Raw genomic sequence first — 24,812 nt, forward strand, 5'->3', positions numbered from 1 at the left:
TCATGATAATTTCCTGCAATTTTTAATGAAGTCTTAACAGGCAGTTTGGTGCAAGGCCTTCAGATGCATATGCATGTAAAACAATGATTCACCCTCTTTATCCAACAAACACAACTATTGTCCTCTCGGACATCCCATCATTCCAGCCTCGTCACATTGATAAATAGCTGGCATGAACCCAGGCTCATCTAAAGTCACTATACTTTCGCATGTTATGATCTTCCACAAAGATCTGCAGTTCCATGCAGCAACATCTGTTCTTTCCATTAATACTCTATACCCATTGAAATCTAAAAACTGCATATCCATTGAAATCTAAAAACTGCAGCCTACGTCTTTGAGCATTGTACACAATGGAAATTTGGTGCCTTTAAAAGATCGCCTATGAGAGTTGAGTCAAGGAATTTCGAAAGTGTGGATTGTTTCCTTCTCTTATAAGAGATCGATAGATGATGACGAATAACCTCTTTCCAAAAATTATCCAAAGCTGTCACTTCCTTCTTCAGGGTGTATATGATCCGGGACAACCAGGAGACCCGGGAAAAACCCAGGAATTTTTTCATCCAGGAGAAAACTGGGAAAACCCCTGGAATATTTTAGATTTCTGGGATTTTTTGTTTTACTTTTCAGTTAATTTTTTGTAATTTTGACTGGTAAGAAATGATACTCTGACAAAGGATATTACTGCATCACACTACTGCAGCAATAAAACATGAAAGAGAGAAGAAAAACTAAAATAAAACCTAAGTTGCGAAGGAAATGTGCCATAAGTACGCAACAAAACGCAGTGCTCATACAAGTATCTGTCAGTAGCAAAATATTCCGAGAGGATTAGGAAGACTATGCAATGCTTTATAACAACAAATTGCCTCCGATGAACATGACATCACAACTGTTTACATTAGATTCGTGTGATCAGTTGCGAGCGGACCCATGCACAGTTGACAACTGTTTACATTAGATTCGTGTGAGCAGTTGCGAGCGGGCATGCACAGTTGAGTCGCACATGTAACTTCTCCCACTTCTGGCCACAAAAGTGTGGCTGTTAGCTGTATAAGCAAGCAGCAAGATGCTACCTGGAAACATTTTACTGGTGTGCGCAAGCTGCCCTATTCACTCGGAGCAAACCAGGGTATCTGCCCCGGGCGGCAATTTCAGTCAAGCATTAATTGCCTTGCTGAACAATGAAGTTATTTTTGTCGGTTTGCTAAAGAAATGTGGCTTTATTAATCTTTTCCACTGAGGCAGTCAATTTATTTGAAACAAAGTGTTTAATTCCATACTATTGGCTAGTTTCAACTGTTCGCTGCATTTCATAAGAGCATGCTTTCATCTTTTAGCACATACGGCATTATGCCATAATAAAGAACCAAAAATGAAATAATACAGTACTGGTACGCCAAGAAAATTTACAACCGAATCTGGACATACGAATGTGCACTTTTAAGTTGAATTGTGCATTTTAGTATGGTTCACGAAATTCCTCTGATGTCATGTTTCTTTTATGGTATAATGTAAGATCGTTTAATGTTTTGTATGTACGAACATGCGGACTTCCTGCGTCATCGTAGCTGCGCAAGTGAGGTGTCGCCTGTTATCTGGCACTCTCTGGCAGCTGCTGAAATGAACCTCTTTCTAACAGGTCGTGGGAAAATATTGCGAATGATTGATTGAAAAGCATTACTTTCGAAGCAAATTTCCTTTTACACAAGATGAACTAAGTGCGAGAATGTGTGATGAATTTCTTAAATCACAGAGCGTTTGATTCTCACTGATAAGTCAACTATTTGAAGACGACCATATAGAAAAAAATTCGAGCCCAGAAGATCAGACATTTATGTCGGTATTAAAAATATTACTGGCACATTTGTGTGATGTATCTTAAAGTGTAACATCCGCTAAAAAGATAAACATTATACGTGAAAGTTTAGCTTTTCTTGTAGCAACACTGTGTATATTAATCTACACCATTAACTTTTCCTATTTGTGTGTATGTGCCACTTATCATTGATAATGCTATTAGTTGACTACATCATATATCCTAAGCTCTGAATATCTGCTGTATCGGCTGGTGAGATCACGTGACATGAGCTGTGACTGGCTTACAAAAGCGCATTGCAATCTCAATTTCATTGCTTCGGAAAATAACATGAGGTGTTTGGTGGAATTCGAATTTATACTTTCATAATACGAAAATAAGCAGTGTACATGGCCTTTTTTTCTGAGTTTCGTCCCCCCCACCCCCTACCCCCTCTTATAAAACCATTCAAAGGATTGATAAGTTTTACAGTTTCGACAAAAAGCGCCACTTAACACGGAAAAAGTGTGTTTTCACCCGGGAGAAAGTGTATTTTTAACCAGGAAATCTGGGATAAACCCGGAATTTTTTTTTTTTTTCCTTTTCTGCGTATACACCCTGTCTTCTTTGGCTGATTTTTTCCTGGTGCTTGCAGCCTAGTTGTGGCACTCCCAACACAATCACTGTAGTACTGTTCTTTCCCTGTTGTAACAGTATTCTTATACACTTTCAAAGCTGTTGCAGTCGTCTTAAAAACCTGCTTTTCTTCCTTGGTTTCATTTACCATATTTAACCAATGTAGGCTGTGTATGAATATAGGCTGCACCTAAACTTTTGACACGAGATTATAGTGAAAAGTAAATCTTGAATATAGGCCACACTATTAAATTTACCTCTTATTATGAAGTACTACCATGTTACACTGTGGTTCTACTACTACAGACATTAAATTATGTTGGCAACCCTACATAGCAATTGAGCAACTTCAGATTATCGGCTACACCTTATGCAAAGGAACACGGAAAGCAGGAGCTGGATGTAGATTTCATATAGATGAAAACAAGTCATTTTGAGGGCTAAAGAGAAAATATCCAGATGTGGAAAAAGACGTAGTTGACTTTGTAGTTCAGAACAGGGAATGTGGATATCCCATTACAACTGAAATTATTCATATTGAAGACTGCAAAATAGCACATAAACATTTCACCAATGGAATTTAAAGTTTTGTATGAGTGGTTTTGACCATTTATGCAGTGAAATAATCTCTTTGTAGAACTAAAATTCCACAAAAACTGCCTCAAGCTTACGAAAACATTTCAGTATCTTTCCAGCGTTACATGATCCAGATTCAAGGCAAAAACTGTTATTTACATTCCCAAATAAGGAGTGTAGACCAAACACAGATCTATTTTGGTGTGTTGAATAGTGCTGCAATGATTAATGTAGGGGAAAGTAGTGTGAAATATATACATGGTCTCCCCCCTCCCCAAAAAAAAAAACTATATTTGCGGACAAGTTATAAGCGTTTCTGCTGTTTTCTTCTTAAGTCTTTGATGGAAAGTAACTGCAGTGGTATTAATTACAATCCACAAAATGCAGTATATGTCATTTTCAAAATTAATGATTTTTGATCTGAGGGAGAAAACATTGATTATAGGCCACACCATGATTATTCAAGACAAAATTTAGGAAAAACGGTACAACCTATATTCATGCAAATATGGTAGTCAGCTTGCATCACAGTGGACATGGTTTGAAATGAAATAGAAGTGAATAAACATTAAAAACAAAATGAATTACAAATTCTGTTTCTAGCCCAACAAAGCAAAACTACAGTACAAGTTACTTGTGAGACACACACTAGTAATTTCAAACATGCATGCGCTAGTTCTGCAGCGCGGCATCATGGCTCATGCTACCTGCTTGGTTGGCATCAGGCTGCCAGTTGCCAACGAAACGACATTATTAAGCTGTCAGAACCAAAGACTCATCTCTCAGACTATTCTTGTTAGATTTATGATACGCTCGTCTCTGTAACAATGTCATATTTTATATCTTAGCTCTGCATAATTATGTTTTGTTATCCCATTTTTTTTAATTTTTTTTTACAGAGAAAGAAAGCGAGCATAGAAATGCAAGTAACATCAGCAACAATACTGGAAGCAATACTAGTGGTGGCAATATTATGACATCCAACAATATAAATCCTGATAAGAAGCAGTTTGGTACAGACATGACAAACAAAGCTAATTCCAATTCTCGCACGAGCAGAACTGATCGCCCTAATTATTCTCAGTCACGCAATAATGGCAGCAGAGGAGGAAACGTTAGTGGAGGTGGTAACAGTGGAGGTTCGAGAAGTAATCGAGGATCAAGAGGAGCTAACAACACAGCTAATAATATGACTTGGAGTAATGGAAGTGATGCACGAAGTGGTGGGAATTTCTCTTCTAATGCATCAGCAAGGGACAGTGATCGTGGCCGTCATTCATCTTCTGCTGGCAACAGTGGTTCCACATTGCAGCAACAGAAGCCTCCACGTTTTCAGAATCAGCAAAGGTTCCAGCAACAGCAACAACAGCAACAACCACCACAGTCACAACAACTTAATGACAATTTTTATGGACAGCCGTGGGCTAACTCCTACCCAGAAACACAGTACAACACCAACACTTGGTCATCAAAAAATTCTGTTCAAAACAGTTCAAATAGCAAAATTAGGGATGATTATGTAAACCATGAAACATTTTCTTCACTTGGGTATGAAATGAATAAGAACAGGTCACGCTCAAATAATGCTGGAGCCGGAGGATTTGGAATGAACTTTGAACCTGATACAGACAGCAGAATTTTGGGAAACAGGCTCGAAAGAATGAGTAATGCTAGGAATTACCCACCACAACAGGATATTCTGAATAGCAAATTTGGCACTCTTCCACAGAGTGGAATAGTCCATGATACGTACAGCAGTTACACACCCCCACCTCCTAGGATTCAGCAGACTCAGCAGTTGTATGGTGGTGCAGAATTTACAGCTTACAAGGACCCAGTACAGCCTGCCATCTCCAATAATGCACACAACTCAACTGGCAGCAATTATAGCAATCCAGGACAGGGCATGTATAGTTCTCCTTCCAACCATTACGTCGCGGAGAACAAAGTGTGGCGATGGCAGAAGGGAGACAAGTGCATGGCAAAATACTGGGAGGACAATGTGGTGAGTCAAATTGGCATGTGAACCTAAAAAATTACTTGTAACATCTCAATAGAACCTTTTTATATGTCAAACCAGATGAATTTTCTAGTTTCTAGCATTGAAAACATTATGTTTCAAAATTGCTCTGATCCAATGTAGCTTTACACATTGGGTACAAAGAGGTGTGTGTGTGTGTGTGTGTGTGTGTGTGTGTGTGTGTGTGTGTGTGTGTGTGTGTGTGTGTTTGCGCGTGCTAATTCTTGCACCAGCAAAACTGCTTATTCTAGTTATTTTTGGAATAGTGGTACCAAAGAAGTAAATGTTAGTGAAGATTGTAATAGTGGAGGATCTTAAATATAAGTTATACTTCTGGGCCTCACGTAGACCTAATGCTGTTCTACTGTGCTATAATTTCATATGCAGCAGAACACTGCTGTGAGATAAATTTAATCCTGCAGAAGCAACAAATCAAAAACATCGTTGTATCTCGTGAAAATTTTTTCTTACTTATTTCTGTTGATGGGTTGTCTTTTAAAGCCTCCTAATCATTCCTAGCAGTATGCACAACCAAGAAAATCTATGTAAATATTTAGCATAAAATTAATTTCTTTAATTAATTTTATGTTAAATATTTACATAGATTTTCTTGGTTGTGCATACTGCTAGGAATGATTAGGAGGCTTTTATTCTTCTGTTAAATAATAGTTTTTTCTGTTTAGTGTTTATGGATATTATCGGATGTACCTTATACAAGAAATATTCTCAAAACCTCAGGTGCAAGTTACTTCATTTAGGTAGTTATTAGAAATGATCTGGAAACACTGTGAGGTCTCAGATTGATTATGTAATGGTAAGAAGAAAATTTATAAACAAGATTTTAAACTGTAAGACATTTACAGGGGCAGGTGTGGACTCTGATTATAATTTGTGGTTGTGAATTGCAGATTAATTTTTAAGAAATTTAATATGGTAGGAAATCAAGGTGATGGGACGTGGATAAAATTGCATGAGCCAGTGTTTATTGAGAATTTCAGATGGAGAATTAGGCAACATTTGACTGAAACGGGGAGGGGGGGAAGGAATACAATAGGGATGAATAGGTACTTTCGAGAGATGAAATAATGAAAGCAGCAAATGATCACATAGGTACAATGACAAGGCCTAACAGAAATTATTGAACAACACCGGAGATACATGTTTAATTTACTTGGCGAAAGGGGAGAATAAAAAATACAGTAAATAAAACAGGTGAAAGGGGTACACGTGTCTAAAAAGAGAAATGGTTAAGTAAGAATGGCTGTAGGTCAAATGCATGTCTGTAAAAGCATACATGAATAGGGAAAGGTGGCACCTTTACGAAAATTAAATATGCTTGTGGAAAAAGAAGCAGCAGCTTAATGAACAACAATGTAAGATGGTAAGCCAGTACGAAGCAAAGCAGGGAAAAGTGGAAGGAATAAATGAAAGGGCCATTCAAGAAATTGAATGTGAAGGTGGAGTTATAAAAATGGAAGAGTGAGTAAATGAAGATGAGACGTGAGCTGCAAGAGAAATTTAAGATGTAAGTGGAAACAAGGCCCCTGGAGTACACGACATTCCCTCAGAAATATTGAGATTCTTGGGACAGCCTGCCTTGACTAACCTGTTCTGCCTAGTTTTACAGATATATAAAACAAGAGAATTACCCTTGCCACTGAAGAAATATGTAACAATTCCAGTTCCAGAGAAGGCAGATGCTGACAGAATATTACATGAATATTACCAAGCTATCAGTTTAATAAGTCATGATTGCAAAATACTAACATGAATTGTGTATAGAAGAATGGAAAAACTGGTAGAAGCAGAGATCTTGGTTAAGATTATTTTGGATTCTGGAGTTTACTTCTGAATGGACCATTAGTTTATTTTTGAATGTGTGCATAGTGTTTGTCATGCCTCTGCCAGGGGAATCCTTCTTGCGTCTAGAAATAAACGGCCCTGCACACAGAAGGAGACAGGGGTATACGAGCTGAACAGAATAAAGCCGAACGGGTGAATGTCAATCACTGTTTGTTTATATGATTGACTGGGTTTGCGAATGACCAGCGTTGTTATAACTACCAGCGAAATCCATAGATTCAGACTACCAGAGTGGAAATAAACTACTGTCAGGAATAACAGGTAATAAAGATTACATATTAACTTCTCAGTATATCCAAGAAAAGGAAATTTCGATAGAAAATTTTTGGCCAGACCTCCACACTTGTAATGGCCAGTTGTACAGATCGCAGTATCAGCCACCTAAGTTCTGTTATAGGAGTAGCTTGGAAAACGTGTTGTACGAACACGTAATAATGCCTAACCAGAGAATAAATGCAGGATAACTAAGCACTTGATTGTGGCAGGGTTAGTGAAAGTACCAGAGAACAAGTTTAGACACTGGCAGCAATAGTTACAGAATTAGTGGTGACAAGAGTGTTCATTAGAACGAGGAAAGATAAGAAACAGGGACATCACACAAATTATGGAAGAATATGATGATTCCAAATTTATAAAAAAAATCACACTACTACTTTTTGACCTCAGGCTTGAGAAACTGGAGTGTATGAATGAAATGTGAAACTATTTTGGAACATGAAGCTTTTTGCTTGTAGTAGGCCTAATAGGCATTTGGTATTGGTACTTCGTGACTCGGTCCCACAAATCTTGCAAACCTGTGGCCATTTGTGCTGCCCTTCTTTGTATACATTACATATCCTCAATTAAGTCTTATTTGGTACTGGTCCCAAACACTGCAGTAGTATTTTAGGATGGATCACAAGTGTTTTGTAAGCTGATGTAGACTGACTGCCTTTCCCAAGCTTTCCACCAATTATCTAAAGTCTGACACCTTCTTTACCTATGACTAAGAGCCAGAGTGTTCATACCATTTCACACACGTCACATCCATGTATTTACACAAGTTTTCTGATTCTGACTTATTCATATTGTTGTCATAGGATACTATGTTGTATTATTATTATTATTATTATTATTATTATTATTATTATTATTATTATTATTTCTCTTTCCTGTCTCAGACGTTACGTCTGGTTAAAAATGAAAAGTGACGCGGACCTTGATCAAGCGTGACTTCCTTTTAACTGTACGGTATATGTTACATTGCATTTAGGAACTTTTGGGTAATTGAACATGTATCAATAATTACAGATTTCTTTAGTTGTATATATATATATACGTTTGGATGTAGCTGTATTGCGTTGATGTACTGTTGGATATTGTGTAGTATGACTTCTGTAGTTGGTAGTATAATTGGTATGATGTCAACTTTATCCTGATGCCACATGTCCTTGACTTCCTCAGCCAGTTGGATGTATTTTTCAGTTTATTATTATTATTATTATTATTATTATTATTATTATTATTACTAACAAAGAGATAGAGGGGCTGGCTAGTACTTACCTCAGCTCAGTACAGCTGATAGATACACAAAAAACAACCGAAAATTTACGTTCCTAGCTTTCGGAATAAATGTTCCTTCATCAGGGAGGAGAGGGGGGGGGGGGGGGGAGAAAGGGAAGAAGGGAAAGTGGATTTAGTCACTCACAACCAAGGTTATGAAGCAACAGGGAAAGGAAAACAGGGAGGGTAGCAAGGATGGAGGTATGGTTGTCAGAGGGAGGCCAAAGATATCCTACTGTAAGTACTGTGCCAGCTTCAAACCAAAGAGGATGCATACAGAAGTAAAGAGGTATGTAGTATAAAGATAAACACAACTATGTAGGATGAAAAGATGCGTCAATGGCTAAAGAGGAAAGGGAAAGAGGAGAAGACTGAAGAGTAAACTGAAGAGTAAATGGGAGTGAGGTGGTTTAACGTAGGTTCAGTCCAGGGGGATGGCGGGATGAAAGGATGTTTTGGAGTGCAAGTTCCCATCTCCGCAGTTCAGAGGGACTGGTGTTGGGTGGGAGAAGCCAAGTGGCACATACGGTGTAGCAGGTTCCTAGGTCCCTTGAATTATGCTGGAGGGCATGCTCCGCTACTGGGTATTTTTATTGCACGATGTAGTATCCATTAGAAAGGAGTACAGCAAACAGTGTTATGAACAAATTTGTGTGTTCTTCTTGTGGACATGTCAAATTGTCAGCTGACACACTCCAGGAACTGTAGAGGACATATTTAGGTACACTGTTTGTGCCTTCCCTCATGTACTACAGATGGCTTTACTCACATCCATTTGTCAAGCACTGAGTGGCATGAATCAGTTTAGATGAATGACCACTCGGGTTTCTACCTGCAGTAGTTACGTAAGCATGCATAGCCAAATTTCCATCCAGAGCTTGCAATAACTGTTCAGAATTCAGGCCACTTAGTTGCAGTATATGTGGTATGTATTTGCTGTTTTGATATTCAATACAAAAAACTGAATTGCATTTTGTAAAGAAAATATATGTCCTCATAGTGAACAGGGAATGAAATTCAGGGGATCCATTGTGATGGTGGGGATGAATTCTTCTATGTCAATAATAGTTTTAGTTCTTCTGTGGAGCCACAAACTATTAATCCTAGACATGGATATCAATGCACATGGCACATCACTGCTGTTTCTTGAGGGGAGATGCAGTTTATAATTCAGAATGGGAAGAGCTATGAATTCGTTATGAAATGCTTACAAAATGGGCATGCTTCAGTGGGACTACTAGTAAAATAAATTTTATAGTGCATTCTTGAGTTTTAAGTTTCAAAGATACAGGTTTTGAAGAACTTCATTGCTGTATGACTTCTCATGACTAGAGTGAAAAAGTTGGAAATTGATGTTTGCTAGTCGAGATACACTTAGATGACAAAAGTCATGGGTGCTCCTAATGTCACATTGGACCTACTTTTACCTGGCGCAGTGCAGCAACTGTATGTGGCATTCAGGAAAATTTGTTGTTCTTCAAAGGGCTGTTTCTTAATTCCACCAGAGTGAAATATATTTGTAATGCAGACGTTTGATTCCTGACTTTCAGACTGGCAACACCTTGTATACCACTTTAAACGGAACAGCAGTAACAGAAAATGAGGTTAGCAGATTGCACAAAAGTGGTGAGATAGTGGGAACAACCACGAATGCCTGTTTGTAGGAACAGGACAAAATTGTTTGTATTTTGTGACTAAATTTTGTGTTTTTTTTTTTTTCTCCATATTTGGACTTTTTGCCGTATTTGGTGTTACTTTTTTATCTGCTGGATACAGTGTTACTTTTTATGAGCCAGATTAAGTTGATTGTGGTGTGTTTTTTCTTTTTATCGGACTTGATTTTACCTATTGCCAAATTCTGCATTATTTTTTTGCGTATTTTTTTCTGGTTTCGGTGCTATTTTTGATGTCACATTGTAGTTCATTATGTGGGAAATGAGCTGTCATTTTAAGGTTATACATGAACCACAGCCTTCAGGAAAAAAGAAGGCAAAATGCAACTTCAACAGTCAGTTACTACTATTGATAGACTTGTTTTCAGATTCGTAACATTTTTTTATATGGGAAAAGGACAAATTTCATGATATTTTGTATTTGTAAAAAAAAAAACGCCTATTTTGCTAAAAGCTGCCAATTTCACTTCATTTTTCACATTATAATTTCCGCAAAACTTTCCTGTCCTTACCTATTTTGAATGGAACCACACTCTACATTAACAACTGATATTCACATCCAGATTTTTTGCCCAGGGAATGAAAGATCATTGTGTGTAGCATTCAGTAAGCCACAAGTGCCTCCTGTGCCATGCATAATGGATAAGGCCATCATAGAACCAAGTCTTCCTTGGCTAAGATCAGGTTTGGGAAACTCTGGGATCCTGAGCTATAATTTCTGTAAGTGTAAACTTTGTGCATGCTTCTGTGTGTCACAGTGTCTAAGGATCTCAGCTGTTGGCTTAACACCACATTAGTGCTCCATACCAATCAGGTATGTGACTGCAGGTGTGAAATAGTTTCTAGTGAGCAACCTCTGTAGCACCTGCTACAATACGGTTGTATAAAGCTTGTTCAGATGAGTGGTATTCTAACTGGATTGACACTAGTTACCATAGCTGCTCATAGGATATCAGTGAACCCTATATCAACTATAAACACTTTCAGTGGTTGTAGTGGTCTTTTGGGTTATATTAACATCCACACACTTCCTATCAGTAATCGGCAAGATAATCAGAAATTTAGTGGTACAGATGCATATATATTTATAGATTTCTTGAGGCTGGTGTTCAGAGTCAACTACACTGCATGTAGCTACTGGAAACAAGCATAAATGAAATGGAATTAGTTATCACAACATTATAGAGTAAATACTCCTATGGATGTGCTGAAATTTCAAGTAAAATTATGAAGAACAGTGAACCGTACACTAGTTCCGGGTGCAGTCATCTTCGTGACAGATTATTATACTCTTCAGTGAAGCCCCTTTACAAAAGGGCTGGAATAGATAATGTGGACAGTTACTGTCCAATTTCTTTGCTTTATTTTGATGTTCAGTGTACCAAATTTTCTAGATTACATCGCAGAATGCTTTAGTGATCTAATAGTTGAGCATTGGCTAACGCAATGCAGTGCTTTAAATACTGAAATTTTGGGCACATCACCTAGGGTTGCCGGTAAAGAAAATACTCTATATATTGCCCTTCCGATGTGTGTGAATTGCCCCCAACATCCACTGTGTAGCAGAGAATGCCTGGGATCCATAGAGGAAAAGAAGACAGAGAAACTCCAGGACACACAATCCATCCTGCAGTGTATGGGGAAGGAGGCATTCAAGAGCATTCAGTTGATTCGTTTCATTAAGACTCACCTCAGCAATGAAGCAGTGTGTATCAAAGACTACCAAAGACACCCAGACAGTAACAGCTGATAAAAGTACAAGAACCTGCACCGGTAACTGCAAAGCTGCATTAATGACTAAACCAACAGGTATGCCTAGACAAGTACCAGTAGTATTAATAGAACATAATATTTGGAACAACTACACAACCTCACAGGAGGCATACAAGTACGAGAAAGCAATCATCTGATTAAACAGTCTTACCAGCATCCCTAAATTAAAGCGAAGAACCAAAACCAGAGACTGAAAAGGTTTGCTGTAAAACCTTCAGACCATGCAACTGTAGTCCTGTGTGATAGGTCAGATAACAGTCATTTCTCCTGATAAAACTGGCATTGAATCGAGTGACCCCTAATAGCTTCAAACATCCACTCTTCAGGGCGAAAGCAAGAAATAGAAAATTTTCACCGCCATCAGGGAGACTGCGCCTACTTGTAATCACCAATTTCTTGCAAATTTATGTTGTATGCAGGGCTTGGCCAGAAATGAAAGTAACAGAAGTGAGAGCTCCAGATGGCCAGGCATTTAGAAAATAATAGCGTTTTGAGTGCTGGTATGGTGAGCCGTTAGTCATTTTGTTAGTGTAGTTTTCCAGGCACCAGTTGACACAGTGTAAAGAATTCAGAATGGTAATCTGAGGATGGTGAGGTCAATCCATGTGTATAAACTTTTTCTATTTCTTTTATTTTCAGTTTTTATGTTACTTACATAGCAAAGTATTCAATTCATGTTAAACACAATATGCTATAACTCTTCCAGAAAATTATTGTGATCAGTCTGTGTACGTCTACAAAGAGGGCAGAGGCACTCTTCTACTGAGAATTCAACAAACGATGGATGAGTCTGTGGCAAAATGTTACCATTAATTTGTCCGGATCTGGGAAGCTTACAACATTCTTATAAAGAAATTTTTTGACTTATATAGGAGAACAAGTTTCATCTGTTATGTACTGGTGGGGAAGACAAACAAATCCTCAATTACTTGATGAGACTTTTTAAGATGAGAGGTTGCCATATGCAGCATTAAGGTGATTCCCCCCATCCTCCTCCAAATGCACTCCGTTAGTGCAACTCAGTGATGTCTGTTTTTGTGGTCATGTAAAGAATTTAACCAAAAAGCTTCAAAACTGCTGTTATCTCATCAAGAGAGGAAAGGAAATCACATCCCAGGAAGACTGCATCAAAATATATTTGCATGGCGACATGGTGCATTATGCCTGACATGCGATGAGTGTGAATCTTTTATGAATGTAAACACACAACTTTTGCAAGAAGCTGAGAAAATTATTGCTTCATCTGTTGTTAAAATGAATGGCAGACCAGCAAATGTAAGTCATCAACTGTAAAATAACAAAACTATCCAATTATACATACAACGTTCTTGTGTATGCGTTATATTATCTTCCTGGAAATTTATTTCCAATCCCAAATTTTCCTTTTATGAAAGTATTCAGAAATACGATATACTGAACATTAATTCAATTTATTTGTAGTGTAAGTAACATAAAAATTCAAAATAAAAAAAATTCTCTATGGGGATTTGACCCCACAACCCTCAGATTACCGTTCTGTATACTGTCCACTGCACCAACTACTGCCTGGAAAGTATGCTAACATAAATGGCTGGTGACTCACCCTACTTGTAACAGAACCATCATTTTCTCTAAGCACTAGGTCATCTGAAACTCCCACTTCTATCACTTTTATTATTGGCCAAACCCTGTATGTAGCCTTGTGTCTAACATAAATTTGTTTAAAATCAGTAATGATGAGTAGGTGCATTTCCATTGTAAGATGGCTCCCCCACTATAATGGACCATCAAAGAATTCAGTACACACTTGAAGGAATTAAGTTTTCCAACACAGGAAAGGCTGAATTGTTAGAGAGAGACTTTCTGATGCCTGTGTGATAGGTGATCACAGTCTCTACAACAAAGGACATTTGTACCAGGGAGAGAACTAAAGGAGAAGTTACTGTTTTTGTAATCAATGCATACAACTCTTCACCCCTTCCCTCGCCACCAGATTACAAGCAGCGAGTGTATCAGTGCAGCTGTATCATCTTTTAATTCATTCAGTCTATTATTGAGTCAGCATCTACCTGCGCTAGAGATAGAGATGTTTAGAGCATCTTAATATCAGCAAATATAGGCCTGTTGAACAGGGTGCATTGTGCAACAGGATTGTTAATTGCTATAGACCTCTCAATTTTCTCTTCAGCAACTATACCCACTGCTCAATGGAATTGGTCAGTGACTTGCATTACAAGGTCCCATTTACCAATCTAGATTCAATTGCCACACCAAGTAGTGCCAGAAAGAAAGCCCCCATTGATGGCCATTCAGTAATGCAAACTGTGTAACATAAAGCCACTTTTCTGCTATTGAACACTGTGATAGCGTCCAAGAATGAGTGGATTATGTTACAAACATCATTCACTGTATTGGTAAAGCAACTACCCTACACTCTTCGTGCCAACTACAAAGTCACCCTGTCATCTGGTGGTGTGATGAATGCTACTCTGCAGTCAGAGACAGCTCTGCATAGGTTCAAGAGCTGGCCAACTACAGAGTCTCGCAGCCTTTAGGGCGGCGAGGATAAAGTTTTGAATTATTAGGGAGAGCCAGAAAAATACTGTGGCAACAGTTTTTGAACACTATGGACTGTGTTCTCCTCCCCGTCACTGGCTGTTAACAGCGCTACCACCCCAGGACCCAGTTTGCAGGAGTGGTAAAGATCAACAGGTTGCCGAGATTCTTATAATTATTAGTTACTCAGTCTCCAGTGGGAAACATTCCTCCATGTTGGGTCCTTAATTAGTATGGAGACTGAGGAAGATTGGGGTGAAAGATGCTAACTAAAAAAAGAAAGCAACAGGTTTAATAGGAAAAAAAGATGTACTCTGAGATTATAGGTTACGATATTAAGCCGAGGGCTCTCTCTACTAACATAAAACATTCGTAAAGAAGCGTAAAAGTGTAGAAACTTCAGCCAAAGTGAACAGTAGCTAGGCAAATTTACTTCTATGCAAATGTCTGTATTGTGCTAAATGGAGAATGATGGGACAAATTTTATTAAGCCAAAGAAAGAGTATTGAACCACTATATACCAATCCTGATGACACAAAGGTGAGGTCACAGTGAAATCTTGCCACATGGCAGAACCGTCAGTCTGTGGCCTTAGTGGGAGACAGTAATTGTGATGACGCAAATGAAGTGGTGTGCACATGCAAGTGATATTGCACAGTTCTGTTTCAGGTGGTGAACAGTTAAAATGTTGCTAAATGAAAGACACCAAGAGCATATAGCAAAAATCCTCTGTGACCAGGACGAAGCTATATCTGTTTGCTCATATCAAAGCTTCTACCATATGGGGATGGGGTGGTGATGGCAGTCCAAAGTTTTGGCTTCCCAGACGCTACTCTGCTGTGAACTCCCAACCTCAAAAAATAAGGCTGCTGCCAGCAATGACATAGGAAACTGACCACATCGTCTGCTAACAGAAGTTTCACATTCTGTCTCGGTCTCAACTTTTGGAGAAATGGCCCCCGTAGATCCACATGGAAGGAGGAGGAATTGCCTCTATTTTGAGTAAATTAAAACTTCTCAAAATTACTTGAGCCGAAGTTTGTTTCCAGATTTTGGTTCCTAAGTACTTGAGTACTGTAGACACAGCTAAAAAATGTTTATCTTCTCTCAGTATTTTTATTGACAGATTAAACCACAGCTAAAAATTAAAGGGACTCGAAACAAAAGTGATCACCATTGTGTGTTGGTCACTATCAAGAGGTTGTGACTTCATAATCAGAGTGCACAATTTTTGGTTATCAGTATTTTCTTTATTTATTTTGAGGGCTTGGGCAGGCACATGCATGTGTTCTGTCACATGGCATTACAACTGATGAGCTAAGATTACGATTGTGTGGGAAGTATCCAGCCACTTGGTGGTGTGTGAAACAGGACAGTGGTCGAACATTTTGCCAAAGCTACAACAAGACAGGATCCATCCACTGACAGCGGCAGTTGGCACTTCAGTTCCACCTACGATGAAGCATACAAACGTCCTTTCTCCTTGCAGGAGCTGGTTTCTGCATTGTCGTATCACATGATATGTTACCTGGTCATGGTAGGTTACCTTACAGTTCAGTGCAGCACCTCGTAGGAAAAGAAAAGAAATCCCTTCAAACCTTTTTGATTTTACTTCGCTGCTAATAGAGCTCTCAAACTCATGAAAGGAAGCTGTTTTAATCTTCTCTCCCTCTTGAAATTTAGAAAGGACTGTACATGCCTGAGTTGTTTTGTTAGTGTTGTCCTCACCAACTGCATAGGAAAGACTATCAAGTGTATAGGCAACCATTACCTTGTTTGTATCTTAGAATCCTGACTATTCCTTAGTTGTTTACAGTATGAGTTTCAGGTGTTCCTCCACCATTACTAACTGAGGCCCTACACTGGATGTGATTTCTTACTTCTAACATTATATTAATAACAGCTGCGACAAAGACAGACTTCAAACACATCCTTAGGGAAACCGTCATAAAACACAGTAATACAACATAAAGTAAGGGAAGTTCTGGCTGAATGTAATTACTTTATGAGGAAAGAATGCCACTCACAGAATACCGGAGGTGTTGAGTTGCCAACTGACACAAAAAGAATGAAAATTTTGCTAGCTTCAAAAATAAATTCTTCCACCAGCTACAGCACCCGCTGCCACTCTGCTCACACCCCATCCCCCCCCCCCCCCCTCACCAACACACACACACACACACACACACACACACACACACACACACACACACACACAAAACCACAACTACGCACCTGCATTGTGCCAGCTGGACACACAATGCCGGAATTGCAGTTTGGCAGATGGGCAGGGGCAAGGTGGCAGTTGAATGGGGTGGGTGGAAGGCGAGAGGAGCAGAAAGTAGGACGACAGGTTGGGGATGCGCAGGTAGTGGCTTGAAGGGAGGCAGTGCTATGTAGCAGAATAGGAATATGGGAAGAAGAGGTAGTAGATGCACTGGCTAGCCAATGAGGTGTGGCACCAATTGAGATGATGTGGAGGTATGGATTATGAAGGGAAACAGTTGGTGGGACTGTGAGGACACTGGTCTAGTGGATATTTAGGGCAGGAGGATTACAAGAGAGAATAACATATTGCAAGAAGAATACCCGTATATGTAGTTAAGAAATGAAGATACTGTAGGGAAGGATTCAGATGGCACAGGTTGTGAAGCATGCTCTTCACCAGAATGATTGACCACCACCAAACTGTAGCCAAGAGCAGAATTGGTCAACCTGAGGTACAGCTATGTGCTGAGCACAACATGCTCAAGTTAAATGCCTGTTTCAATTTTGCAGGCCCTTTGTGTGACCCAAGATTGATTGTAGATGCATGATGTAAGCATCTGCAACAAGACCTTCCTATTTAAAAAATATTAACATCTGACCCTTTCAGATGAGCCCAATTCCAGGCCTCTGGGTTGAGGTGGTTGAGCTGCCACAGTAAAGAAATGTGGCCACTCCACAAGGTGTGTCAACCTTAAATGAAATCCACACAACACCTCCTGTGTGCCATTCTTTAACTTGCTCAGCAATGCAACACCACCTCAGTAATCAAGTACAAGCAACAAGGCATTTAGGGATCGTGTGAAACATTTCTTGTGTGTGTGTGTGTGTGTGTGTGTGTGTGTGTGTGTGTGTGTGTGTGTGTGTGTGTGTCGGAGGGGGGGGGGGGGGGTAGCGGGGCTCGCATGTGCTTATAGTTCTGGGGAATTGTTATATTTTAATTGTTATTTAATTTTTTATTGTTTCACCAGTTTCAACCCTGTTTGTCTCATTAGAGGTCTTAATATGAGCACTAAAGGTCTTACTCTCATTCCCCAAAACTAACATGAGTATGCATGTGGCTTGCATGGCTCTCCAAGCTGTTGCAACACCTACTTCCTTTCCTTTCCTGTACTGCAATATCTCATCTCTGACTGTCCTTCCTTCCCTTGCTTTATTTCTCGTGGTGGCAGCCTTTGATGTTGACACAGTTATTCCGTATGTTCTGCCCTCCTTTCTTGGAATATTCTTGTACTCACCACTTGTTGGCTGAAGCAGTTTGTGGTCTCCTTGTAGATTTCATCTTCATTTACCAAATTTTTCTGTATTGTGGATTGACACTTTAAATAGCATCTGCTGCAAGTTGTGTTAAAAATCATCTGTGTATATTGCCTGCCTAGGCTCTTGTTTGCACTTCAAAGCCAATGCGGTAGGCAGTCTGTCATGGTGGGGTCGTTGTGTACCCTTTCGGTCGAGCCCCCTGACACAACACAGGAATCACACAGCTGATGCTTGAGCTGTTAGGTCCCCCCTATATGCCAAGGAATAGATCCCAGCAGTGGTCATCATGCCAGATGGCCTTCTCTGCAGACTGTTGGCAGCTGTGTGGAGAGCCCTTGATTGGAGTAGGTAGCATAAGGGCGGACGTTTCACACATGAAACAAATTATGTCAAAACAGTGGCTGTTCTGATCCAGCCGTCTCACCAGACTGATATAGAAGTTTCAATTTGGATAGTTATAACCCCACTGTTTTCCCTACCATAGTTACCCCATGGGAAAAGGACAAAGCCAGATATCTAGGAGCGAAACAGTTTACCCGATAGTTAGTATGTACTCAAACTGGTGAGGTACTTTAATTGCGACAAAGCAGTTATTTGCGTTCACTGAAGCACAAAATAAACTGGTATAGGCATGCGTATTCAAATACAGATGTATGTAAAAAGGTAGAAGACAACACTGCGGTTGGCAACACCTATATGAGACAACAAGTGTCTGGCGCAGTTGTTAGATCAGCTACTGCTGCTACAGTAGCAGGTTATCAAGGTTTAAGTGAGTTTGAATGTAGTGTTACAGTCAGCACACGAGCGATGGGACACGACATCTCCAAGGTAGTGATGAAGTGCGGATTTTCCCATACGACTATTTCAAGAGTGTGTAATGAATATAAGGAATCAAGTAAAACATAAAATCTCTGATATTGCTGTGTGGGAAAAAGATCCTGCAAGAATGGTTCCAATGACAACTGAAGAGAATAGTTCGATGTGTCAAAGGTGCAACCCTTTCACAAATTGCTGCAGATTTCAATGCTGATCCATCAACAAGTGTCAGCATTCAACGAAACATCATCAATATGACCTTTCAGACCAAAGGCGCACTCGTGTACCCTTGATGACTGCACGACACAAAACTTACCGACTCACCTGGGCACATCCACACCGACATTGGACTGTTGATAACTGGAAACATGTTGGCTGGTAGGACAAGTCTCGTTTCTAATTGTATTGAGCGGATGGACATGAACAGGTATGCAGACAACCTCATGAATCCATGGACCCTGCATGTCAGCAGGGAACTGTTTGAGCTGGTGGAGGCTCTGTAATGGTGTGGGACATGGGCAGTTGGAGTGATATGGGGCCCCTGATACATCTAGATACGACTCTGTGACAGGTGACACATTCCTGTCTGATCACCTGCATCCATTAATATCCATTGTGCCTTCCAATGGACTTGGGCAATTCCAGCAGTACAATGTGACACCCTGCACATTCCGTATTGTTACAGAGTGGTTCCCAGAAAACTCTTCTGAGTTTAAACACTTCCACTGGCCATCAAAGCCCTCAGGAATGAACATTATTGAGCATATCTGGGATGCCTTGCAATGTCTTGTTCAGAAGAGATTTCCACCCCCTCATACTCTTACAGCTTTGTGGACAGCCCTGCAGGATTCATGGTGTCCGTTCTACTTCAGACAGTAGTTGATTCCACACTGTGTCGTGTAGCAGTATTTTTGTGTGCTTGGAGGGGCTCTATACGATATTAGGCAGGTGTACCAGTTTCTTTGGATCTTCAGTGTAAATTCGGAGGTGATGAATTATTAGGAGAAACAAGCAATGGCTCACTGTTGATTAAAGCTGCCTCTGCTACACTTCCAGCATGTAAATATTTCATTGATATGACCATTGCCCCACACAGGTGACCTTATGGTTCAAACAGATGAGGAGCTACAGGATAATCTAGATGGCGAGGCGAACACTTTGTTTGATGTGTCAAAAGGATAATACAGGATGTGCAGCTAAGGAGTCCCTAATTTCGAAATAAAACATCTCGCAAACTAAGATTGACAGACGGTGCATCAGCCTGGCTGATGATTTAGTGAGGAATGTCACCATGATTTCTGGAATAATAAGAATTGCAGCAGAGATTGTTTCAAAGCATTCTGCATGTAGAAAACAGCAAGGCAGAACCTATACACGTTTCCATTCAAAATCCAAAGCCACCAGGCCCTACCTGAACAAGCTGTATGGTGGAGGACTGACCTTGCTAATCAGATTCTCAAAATAATTGGTAATGGAAGATTTGATCTAGGCTGCATCTGGTTCAGCAATGAAATGCAGTTTCACCTGAATGGAGCTGTGAATCAACAAAACTAGCCATTTTGGGGTTCCAAAAATCCCAGTGTGTGAAACGAAACCACTGTGTTCTCCCAAAGTTATTATTTGCGTTGTGGTTTGCAGCAGAGTCATTTTTGACCTACTTTTCGTGTGAGAAATGATCACTAGTGAATGTTACATTTACATTTTTGGAACAATTTGTCGCCACACAAAAGTGATCCATGTAAGATGGAGCCAGATCACATTGTACTAAATATATGTTTCACTTTCTTGCTGAATACTTCATGAATAAATTTACTAATGCAGGGATTGATTGGCCTCCTTATTCACCTGATCTTACTACCTTTTGTGGAGCACAGTGAAAGTCACTGTGTACTGGAACCATCCCACCACACTGGACGAGCTTCAATCGGCTATCTGTGTGGCAACTGAATTTGTTTCTGTTGAGACATTACAGGATGTGATGGCAAATTACTCTCCAAGGACTTCTCGGAGAGGACGAGTTTAATGGTGCTCATTGATACTGTGCAAGCTGCACAGTGTACACTGACATCTGTTAACAGCTTTCCAGACTACTTCAAAATTGATGTGTAAATTCTGTATAAAATTCTTATAGCATTCACAATAATCTGTAAATCTTAGTTTCCGAGTTATTTAATTTTGAAATCAGGGACTACTTCACTAGACACCCTGTTGGAGAAATACTAGTGCTTTTATTTTAGAATTTGAATGGAATGTCCTTCTGGAAAAAGTTAATCGCCACTCAAGAGGTGCTTGCACTTTGGTCATACATCATATTCCACTGCATGGTGGAGCCAAAATATGGTAACTGCGGACAATCACTCTACGAACTTAGTCTTCGCAAACAACCACCTTCAGGTCTATAACCTGTTGATGTAACATCCACTTGTGTGGAAGCCACAGCCATCACTCCCATTACCTTAGGGTTTTTGAAACCAGTTCTTTCACTGTCCTGTCTACTGGTTCCCGTGGCACCGTCTTTGGGAACCACTTCATACACCTTTCCAGAGCAGCAGCTTTCTCCTCTCCAGCGTGTGCCTATGACAGAACTCCCTCTGGGGACCCCCTCTCCCTGGAAACACACAGATCAGAGCCAATGGCTGAAAGAACGCCGTCGATCCAAGGGCTACCCATTTTGCATCTGATTCATCATTGATAGACCCTTGGAAGAATCCTGGCCACCAAAGGCTGAGAAGGAGGAGAAAGAGTAGGACGAGAATGAGGATGAGGAATCGGGATAAGGCTACTCCAGTGACCCCAGAAGTGTCAGAACCCACAACACTGTTAGATTCTAAACGAATGCTCATTGATGTACTTCCACTTTCATTGGTCACAGGGGGGTGTGACCTATCCTTCAAGCCTCTTCATGCTTTACCTGAACATCCATAACATGGTCATTCAGTGGAACTGTAATGGATATTACCTTCATCTGCCAGTACTAAGCCTTATTCCCTCCTCTTCTGCAATTTTTGGTGCCCCACATCAAAGGCATTGCCCTGATGGTATTTCCCACCGCTACATGGTTATCATGCATTCTGCTGGAACCAAGCTGGCCATGAGAGGACGTCTGGAGGGATCCATACATTGGTTTGCACAGATGTGGTCAGTGAGTGGATTCCCCTTCATACCACATTGGAAGTAATAGCGATTTGACTACCAACTTCAGCAATCACCATTTCCAATGTTTGCATACCTCCAGGTAGGCTACTAATTTACCTTGAGTTACAACCTTTATCCAATGCCCACCAACCCCTCTGGAGGGAATATCACTTTGTCAGTTAGGGACCTTCTACCTGACTAGCTTATTACCAACAATTATCTGTGTCTCCTCATTACCCATTTCAGTGTTGCCATGGCACATTTTTAGGCACTTAATCTAACAATCTACATCTTCGTAGATACTCCGCAAGCCTCTGTATGGTGTGTGGCAGAAGGTACCCTGTACCACTACTCTTTATTTCCTTTCCTGTTCCACTCGTAACTAGAGCGAGGGGAAAATTACTGCCTATGTGCCTCCATAGGATCACTGATTTCTTATGTCTTCGTGGTCCTTACATGCTGTGTACGTTAGCGGCAGTAGAATTATTCGGTAATCAGCTTCAGATGGCAGTTCTCTACATTTTCTCAACAGTGTTCTTCAAAAAGAATGTCACCTTCCCTCCAAGGATTCCCACTTGAGTTCCCAAAACATCTCTGTAACACTTCGATGTCTTCCTTCAGTCCGACCTGGTACTGGTCCCAAATACTTGAACAGTACTCAAGAATAGGTCGCACCGGCGGCCTATACGCAGTCTCTGTATCAGGTGAACCACTCTTTCCTAAAATTCTCACAATAAACCGAAGTTGATGATTCATCTTCCTTACCACAGTTCTCACATGCCCATTTCATCTCATATCTCTTTGCAATGTTACACCCAGATACTTAAACAACTTGACTGTATCAAGCATGATGCTAGTAATACTGTATCCTAACATTACAGATTTGTTCTTACTACTCATCCGCTTTAACTTGCATTTCTCCACATTTAGTGCTAGTTGCTATTCATCACACAAAATGGAAATTTTGTCTAAGTCGTCTTGTATCTTCCTAAGGTCACTCAACTTCGACAACTCACCATACACCATGCCATCATCTGCAAACAGCCACAGATTCCTGCCCACCCTGTCCATCAAATCATTTGTGTATGTATAGAACAACCATGATCCTATCACACTTCCTGAGGCACTCCCGATGATGCTCCAATGAACACGTGCCATTGAGGACAACATACTGGGTTCTATTACTTAAGAAGTCGTCAAGCCCCTTGCACATCTGTGAACTTATTCCGTATCCTTGTACCTTCGTTAACAGCTTGCAGTGGGGCACAGTGTCAAATGCTTTCTGGAAATCTAGAAATATGGACTCTGCCTGTTGCCCTTCATCCACAGTTACAGTATATCATGTGAAAAAGGCAAGCTGAGTTTTGTGTCGGCGGTGCCTTCAAAAAAAAAAAAAACTGATTCGTGGAAATACGCTTCTCAGTCTCAAGAAAGAACTGAGAATAAGTTCAAGGATTCTGCAGCAGACAGAAGTTAAGGATATTGGTCTTAATTTTGCGGGTCTGTTCTTTTACCTTTCTTATATAATTGAGTCACCTACACCTTTTTCCAGTTGCTTGGAACTTTGTGCTGGGCGAGAAATTTGCGATAAATGCAAGCTAGATAAGGGGGCAATGCTGTAGAGTACTTCTCGTAAAATTGAACTGGGGTTCATCTGGACCTGGTGATTTATTTACTTTAAAATCTTTCAGTTGTTTCTCTATACCAGGGATGCTTACTACTATGTCGTCCGTACGGGAGTCTGTCTGATGGTCAAATGACAACGGTATGTTTGTACAATTCTCCAGTGTGAATGATTTTTCGAATGTGGAATTTAAAACTTTGGCTTCCTATCTTCAACTGCCACGCAAGACTGGTCAACAAAGGACTGAATCAAAGCCTAAGGCCCGCTTAGCAATTTTACATAAGCCTCATGGCTTCACTACATTGGTTACTACAGGACAATCTTGGTGACAGTGACCACTTTCTGATGATTGTGCAGCTCTCTTGCCACTGCAGGACTGACCGACTACCGCGTTGGGTGCTTCAAAAAGCCATTTGGCAATTGTACGCCATTGCTTTTGTTTATGCTCCCTCTCTGTTTGATGGCATTGGCAAGGTTGTGCAAGAGATTATCCACACTGCTAGAAGTGCCATTCCCCTTTGTAGAGACCCCCTCCACTGCGGCCCGGTGCCATGATGGACCAAAGACACAGCAATAGCTGTTCAAGATGCTGAGGAGCCCTGCAACATTTCAAGCAACATCCTTTGCTGACAAATCTTATCACTTTTAGTTGACTTCATCCTAATGCTCACTGCCTAATTGAGCACAATAAGAAGTAATCTGGGAGTGCCGTTTCTCCTTCCTGGGAACACGTGCTTCTTCATCCCAGATGAGGGCCAACTTCTGGGTTGCCAGTGGTCAACAGTTGTATACTGAATGCCTTGTGACCCACTTCGTGATGGCATTGGTGTCCTCTTCTTGTCTGGCTACCTTTATACTCCAAAAATGACAAGTTGAAGACATCCCCTCTGTGTCACTGTCTGCCAAGCCGAATTCCTAATGAATCTCCTAGATTAGGAACCGCTTCAGGCTCTTGCCTCGTCTCACAGGCCCTGATTCAGTTCTTAATCAGATGATCCAACACCTGAATATTACTTAAAGGCTGCATCAAGGTCTTCATCCATATTTGGCCCGAAGGTGTCTTCCCTTTGCAACGGCAATCCAGACGAAAAACCTAATGTCAGTCTACAGCTACTGACCAATTCACCTCACCAACATTCTCTGCAGACTGGTTGAAAGGAAAGTTACCTGCAGATTATGCTGAGTTCGCCAGTCTCGGGACGTTTTTGTTCCTTTATCAGTGTGGTTTTCGGCAGGTCCAGTTGAAAGCAGGAATCCGACAGGTTTTGTTCTAGACATCAACACCTCATTGCAGTC

The 24,812-nt window shown here is 40.4% G+C and overlaps 1 protein-coding gene across 2 annotated transcripts in view; it reads left to right on the forward strand.

Annotated features, from left to right (window-relative positions):
* The window catches only part of LOC126354169 (tudor domain-containing protein 3), a 156,623-nt gene that overhangs the window by 97,264 nt on the left and 34,547 nt on the right, over window positions 1-24,812 (forward strand). For both annotated transcript variants that reach the window (XM_050003604.1, XM_050003605.1), the window contains exon 10: window positions 3,910-5,015. In XM_050003604.1, coding sequence (XP_049859561.1) covers window positions 3,910-5,015 — 1,106 coding nt within the window. The remainder of the gene's footprint in view (window positions 1-3,909; window positions 5,016-24,812) is intronic.

The sequence above is a fragment of the Schistocerca gregaria genome, chromosome 3 (genome assembly GCF_023897955.1).
Source record: "Schistocerca gregaria isolate iqSchGreg1 chromosome 3, iqSchGreg1.2, whole genome shotgun sequence".
Taxonomy (NCBI): Eukaryota; Metazoa; Arthropoda; class Insecta; order Orthoptera; family Acrididae; genus Schistocerca; species Schistocerca gregaria.